This window comes from Oncorhynchus keta, chromosome 28, assembly GCF_023373465.1.
Source record: "Oncorhynchus keta strain PuntledgeMale-10-30-2019 chromosome 28, Oket_V2, whole genome shotgun sequence".
NCBI classification, from domain to species: Eukaryota; Metazoa; Chordata; class Actinopteri; order Salmoniformes; family Salmonidae; genus Oncorhynchus; species Oncorhynchus keta.
The window spans coordinates 16,334,824-16,341,524 of record NC_068448.1 but is presented as its reverse complement, the minus strand read 5'-3'; the positions used below and the strand labels follow the sequence as shown (position 1 = coordinate 16,341,524).

The window sequence follows — 6,701 nt, the reverse complement described above, 5'->3', positions numbered from 1 at the left end:
AAGCAATAACAGTAGGCTATGCAAATCAGGAAGCCAAATTAACGGCTCTTTCACAGTTGCAATTCGGTTCCCGACGGTCACCAAAAAGAGCCGTTCAAAAAGAGTCGTTCGTTCGCGAATGACCTACCACTACAACAAAGCAAGATGGCTGAAGTTGTGGAGCTCCAGAAACTAAAGGTTGTTAACCCGATTTAGCTTAGTTTGAAACGTCTAATACCGATATTATATTTTGAGGAAATCAAGTATTGTATGTTGTTAGCTATCTTTATATTGTAAATCGTGATCTAGCACGCTGGGGATCTTCGGACACAGAATCGTAGGTAGCTAGCTAGCAGATGCTAGCGGACAGTACGGAAATAGTCCATGCTTGCTGCACGGTGTAGCTAGCTAACAATGCATTTTGAGGTTTAAGATATCCACGCGTGTATTGGGTTTGGTTGGCTTTGTTATTCAACGAGGGCCAAAGTTAGCTCTGCTACTGCTGTGAAGTTGGCAACTGACATCGGCGCATGCGCGACTACAAGTGAATGAATGAAATTGTACAGAATGTGCTTGAGAATGTTAGGCCAAACTTCGCTGTTGGGCAGTAACATTTGATTTTAAAAAAATGCCATTTAGTGGGAAATCTCAAATGTAATCTAACCAGTAATCTACACTCATGTCTGACCTCCCACAGCTTGCTGAACTGAAGCATGAGTGTGAGACCAGGGGTCTGGATGTGAAGGGCAACAAAGTGGAACTGATCACACGACTACAGACTTATCTGGAGGAACATGGTGAGCATGCAATAATGGATGGACTAAATACACATGGGGTCAGGTTCCCATACTCTAATAAAGCCTGGTGCTGTTTCCAATCAATCAAATGTGTTTAATCAGCCCTTTTTACATCAGCTTATATCAAATCAGCTGATGTCGATCAAATAAAATTATCGGTTGCATATATTTAGCAGATGTTATTGCGCATATAGCGGAATGCTTGTGTTCGTAGCTCCAATAGTGCAGTAATATCTAACAACACACAAATCTAAAAGTATACAAGTGGAATTAAGAAATATAGAAATAATAGGATGAGCCATGTTGAGTGTGTGTGTGATGGGATGTATAGACATTATGGACAGTGTGGATATAATATGTCGTATATCTGAAGAATACGTGAATAGAATAGTATATGTACAGCAATAGTTGAATAGCATGGCCTTGACTAGAATACAGGATATACATATGAAATGGGGGAAACGGTATTAAACATTTATTAAACTGACCAGTGTTCCATGTCTATGTAAATGAAACATCAGCCTCCAAGGTGCAGGGATGAGTAACCGGGTGATAGCCAGCTAGTGACTAAGTTCAGGGAAGGATACTGGGTGGAGGCCAGCTAGTGATGGCTATTTAAGTCTGATTGTCTTGAGATAGAAGCTGTTTTTCTGTCTCTTGGTTCCAGTTTGGATGCACCTGTACAAACCTCCTTCTGGATGATAGCAGGGTGAACAGTCCGTGGCTCATTTGGCTGAGGTCCTTGATTATGTTCTTGGCCTTCCTGTGACACTGGGTGCTGTATATATCCTGAAGGGCAGGCAGTGTGATATGTTGGGCTGACCGCACCACCCTCTGGATAGCCCTGCTGTTGTGGACGGTGCCGTTGCCGTACCAGGCAATGCTACAGCCTGACAAGATGCTCTCAATGGTGCATCGGTAAAAATGTGAGGGTCTTAGGGGCCAAATTTCTTCAACTTACTGTTGCGCCTTGTTCACCACACCATCTGTGTGGGTGGACCTTTTCAGATTGTCAGTGATGTGTATGTTGAGGAACTTTAAGCTTTTCACCTTCTCCACTGCAGCCCCATCAATGTGGATGGGTGCGTGCTCTCTCCTGAAGCCACGATCAGCTCCTTCGTTTTGTTGAGGTTATTTTCCTAGCACTACTCCGCCAAGGCCCTCACCTCCTTCCTGTAGCATGTCTCGTCACTTTTGGTAATCAGGCTGTTGTCATCTGCAAACTTGAGGATTTGAATTGGCCGAAGAAAGTGTAACTTGCTGAATTCCAAATCAACTTCTACTAGCCCCTACCCCTTGACACCCTTTTATATTTTAAAAGTGTGAGCAATATGGTGAAGAGTCTACCCAGTCTATGAAATGATAAGGTGAATCATAAGCCTGATTTTCATCCTAAACAGAGGATGACATGGGCCTAAATGAAGATGATGTTCTGGGAGAAGAGCCAGAGGTAAGCCTGGTTTTAAACCACTATAGCAGCAATGGCACTTCATGTATGGATTAGATGGGTTCCACCATGTCCAGTATGATTTTGATCATACAGTATAAAGTCACTTTGTACATGCTGCAATAGCTTTGGTGAAATATCTGCTAGGAAAATAAATGTAAAATCATAGGTGCATTTCTTGATTATGCTTTATGCATTTGAACATGTAGGACCTCACGAAAGAGGATGCCATCACTGAGGATAATGACAAGAAACCCATAGTGTCTGAGGAGTAAGTTTTTCCTTTTATGTGAACACACATTGAAGAGTGACATTTTCCCTCCATTTTCCTGATGATCTGATGTCCCTATTGAAATATGTTAGTCATGTGATTTTAATGTGTTTCAGGACTGCTGAAAAGAAAGTGGTAAAAATCACACCCCCAGCGTCTGTGGATGAGGTAATATGATGCTTGCTGCACTCTCACCAGTCATGACAAGTCGTCAATGCAATGGTGGTGTGCTAACCTTATAATTATTTTTTTTAAATCCTGTTTTCAGAGGGTACAGAAAAGAGCAGAACGCTTCAATGTCCCTGCGTCAGCTGATGGCAAGAAGGCCATACGCGCTGCCCGGTCAGTATCCCACAAATATTCCCCACACTATTGATTGGGCATATCTATTAACCTATATTGACAATTTGCATTGTGTGCCCCACCCCCAACCCCCTTTTACTATGCTCTCATATATGCATAGTCACTTCAACTATACATTCATGTACATACTACCTCAATTGGGCTGACCATCCAGTGCTCCCGCACATTGGCTAACCGGGCTATCTGCATTGTGTCCTACCACCCACCCCCCCCCCAACCCCTCTTTTACACTACTGCTACTCTGTTCATCATACATATGCAGTCACTTTAACCATATGTCGGAAGGGACGTTAAACGGGTGTCCTGACTCTCTGAGGTCATTAAAGATCTCATGGCACTTATCTTAAGAGTAGGGGTGTTAACCCGGGTGTCCTGGCTAAATTCCCAACCTGGCCCTCAAACCATCACCGTCACCTAATAATCCCCAGTTTACAATTGGCTCATTCATCCCCCTCCTCTCCCCTGTAACTATTCCTCAGGTTGTTGCTGCAAATGAGGATGTGTTCTCAGTCAACTTACCTGGTAAAATAACGGATAAATAATTTAAAAAAATGTACATACTACCTCAATCAGCCTGACTAACCAGTGTCTGTATATAGCCTGTCTTTTTACTGTTTTATTTCTTTACTTACCGTAATTATTGTTCACCTAATACCTTTTTTGCACTATTGGTTAGAGCCTGTAAGTAAGCATTTCACTCTAAGGTGAAAAATACCTGGTTGTATTTGGCGCATGTGACAAACTTTGATTTGATTAAATATGTGTTCAGGTTTGGTTTGCCCGCTGCTGCACCTCCAACTTCCATCCCAGGTCAGTGTGAATCTTCCAGTCATTTTCACAGTTCATGTGTGGCTTTAATATTCTTTTTTTCCAAGAACCATAACCTGCAGTCAGTTTATAAACAAGTGTTGAACAATGTCATTATCACAAGTAATGATACTGTTTTCTCCTGCATTTGCACTCTGGTTTTAATTAGTGTTTCTCTCTATCAAAGGTGTTACTGTGAATAAATCCACTGTGAGTAATCCAAATATGAGAAACTGTGACCTCCCCTCATTTAAATAATGTAACATAAGTGACCCAGAATATTTAATCAAACATCTCTGTGTTCTGTGTAGGCGGTCAGTGTTGAACAGCTAAAAAAGCGAGCAGAGCGATTTGGCGGGAACGTTTCTTCAGTTTCCAAGAAGGTGAGCGCCGAGGGGTAGGGCAGCTTCTATCCTCCCTGGACAGCTTATTAGGTACACCTATCTAGTACTGCCTTGGACCCCCCCTTTGCCTCCAGAACAGACAGAATTCTTCAGGGCTTTCTAAAAGGTGTTGGAAACATTCCACAGGGATGTTAGTCCATGCTAATGCGATAGCATCACGCAGTTGTTGCAGATTGGACGGCGGTACATTCATGCTGCGGACAGCCTGTTCCATCTCATCCCAAAGATGCTCTACTGGGTTGAGGTCTGGGGACTGCGCAGGCCACTCAAGAAAACTGAATTCACTGTCATGTTCCATGCAATGTTTTTCCACTCCTCAAATTGTCCAGTGTGTGATCGCGTGCCCACTGGAGCCAGTTCTTGTTTTTAGCTGATGGGAATGGATCCCGGTGTGATCGTCTGCTGCAATAGCCCATCTGTGACAAGGATTGATGAGTTGTGTGTTCCGAGATGCCGTTCTGCACACCACTGTTGTACTGCGCCGTTATTTGCCTGTTTGTGGCCTGCCTGTTAGCTTGCACGATTCTTGCCATTCTCCTTTGACCTCCTCAACATGTTGTTTTCACCCACAGGAGTGCCGCTGACCAGATGTTTTTTTTGTTTGCTGCACTATTCTTGGTAAACCCTAGACACCGTCATGCATGAAAAGCCCAGGAGTGCGGAAGTTTTTGAGATACTGGATCCGGTGCACCTGGCACCATAGATTATACCACATTCAAAGTTGCTTAGGTCACTCCTTTTGACAAGTCTAACTTTCTATCGAGCAGTAACTGAATGCCTCTGCCTGCTTTATATAACAAGCCACAGCCACGTAACGCACTGTCTTTAGGGGTGATCCATTTTTGTGAATGGGGTGGTGTACCTAATGAACTGTATGGTGTACCTAATGAACTGTATGGTGTGTGTATTAGACTACAGGGCATCCTGAAAGAAATGCTCAATTGAAACCTTGTGATTATTACACTAAAGCATTTCTGATTAAGTCACCTCCAAGTTACATATTTAAGACCATATGTCAAATCACATTTTATTGGTCATACACATTTAGCAGATGTTATTGTGGGTGTAGCAAAATGCTTGTGTGTTACAGGTTGAGGAAGATGAAAAGCTGAAGAAGCGGAAAGAAAGATTTGGGATACTCGCTGCTGTTACACCTGACGTTGAGGTATGTTTTTACATTCTGTATTGAATCAATACAGGTATTATACAATTTCTTTGATACTTAATACAGTAAATATATTTTTTTTATGGTTTAATATTTTTCCCACAGGCAAAGAAACTGAAGCGTTCTGAAAGATTTGGAAATGTGACTGTGTAAATTGTGGTATTTACAGATGTTTTATGTTTTTTTATTTTGTTGCAAACAGAACTGAAATGTACTGTATATAGCTTGTCAATTATCAGTTGCATTACATTTGGTCATTAAAGTTGTTTTCATTATTTTCTGTGATTCTTTCTATGGGTTTTCTACTTGATTATCATCTAGTTGTACCAAGTGGAGTACACGGCCTAGTAGCAGGGCACCCGCCTCATTGGATCCCCCAAGATAGCAGCCTGAAACAGCATGCTGGACCATGTGCTTACATTGCCAGACCTGTGAGCTGACAAGTCAGGATGTATCTCACTAATCAGTATCAATATAGGAAGCCAGACAAGTAAAGGGAAGAGTTTGTGCAGCCTTGTCTCGTTGACTAGACGCAACATAGTAAATGTAAATCCGCCCCCCCCAACAAAAATAAAGTTGGTGGGGTGGGAGTATAACACAAATGTCTAGCATCCTAAAGGTTGAGGTCAAATCTCAGACAACATTAGCATTTTAGAAACTTACTTTTTAGTTACTTTGCAACTACTTAGCATGCACGCTGACCCTTCCCCTAACCATTTTTAGCTAATCTTCCAACTCTAATTTAACTCCTAAATTAACCCTTAACCTAGCTAACAGCCATCTAATGCTAGCCACCTAGATACAATTTGTACTATGAAATTGGTGCTGGACATCCACAAATTAATACATACCAAGTGACTCGGATTTACATACAGGATAATATGAAATGTCCTGAGACCGGGTTGGTTTGTTTGTTGGGTCATTCTGCTAAGTAGTAGTAACATTAATGGATTTATTTTATATAGCAATTTATAAGAAGAATCTCGGTCGCTTTTAAAATGAGAAATATTTGGGATTTATTGGGTGATGTCTTCCACACCTTCAGATGGGTTTATTTTGAAATGTTTTATACATTTTATTCATAATACAAAAATCAACTTGCATTGCTACATCAAACATGTCTAGCAAACCAAACACGGGTATTAACAATGCTCAAACATACAAAAAAGAAACAATTTAAGTGCAATTATATTCACTCTGAAAATATCTTAATGATTCATGAAGATGTTATTCTTGTTACTCACTAGGGTTAGTGTTTTAATGAGAATTCAATCAGAAAAATGGGTAATTTTGGTATAGAATTTTGGAATTTTTGTTTGTGTATAAAGTATTTGGCAACAAGAATAAAAAATTAACAATCATTTCAGTGGTTTTGTTATCATTGCAATGGTAACATATATTTTATGTTAAAATTATAGGCAGTATTCATAATGGTAAATAAGTACATTTGAAGAACAAGTGAGACAGT

The 6,701-nt window shown here is 40.9% G+C and overlaps 1 protein-coding gene across 1 annotated transcript; it reads left to right on the top strand.

Annotated features, from left to right (window-relative positions):
• Positions 1–5,508, top strand: LOC118360726 (SAP domain-containing ribonucleoprotein-like). The gene is made up of 11 exons (XM_035740072.2): positions 1–177; positions 677–776; positions 2,177–2,226; positions 2,433–2,494; positions 2,611–2,662; positions 2,763–2,836; positions 3,627–3,667; positions 3,852–3,874; positions 3,976–4,047; positions 5,159–5,233; positions 5,339–5,508. Exons 1-11 carry the CDS (start codon positions 145–147, stop codon positions 5,384–5,386), a joined length of 630 nt encoding a protein of 209 aa, XP_035595965.1. The 5' UTR covers positions 1–144; the 3' UTR covers positions 5,387–5,508.
• Positions 5,509–6,701: the final 1,193 nt, after the last annotated feature.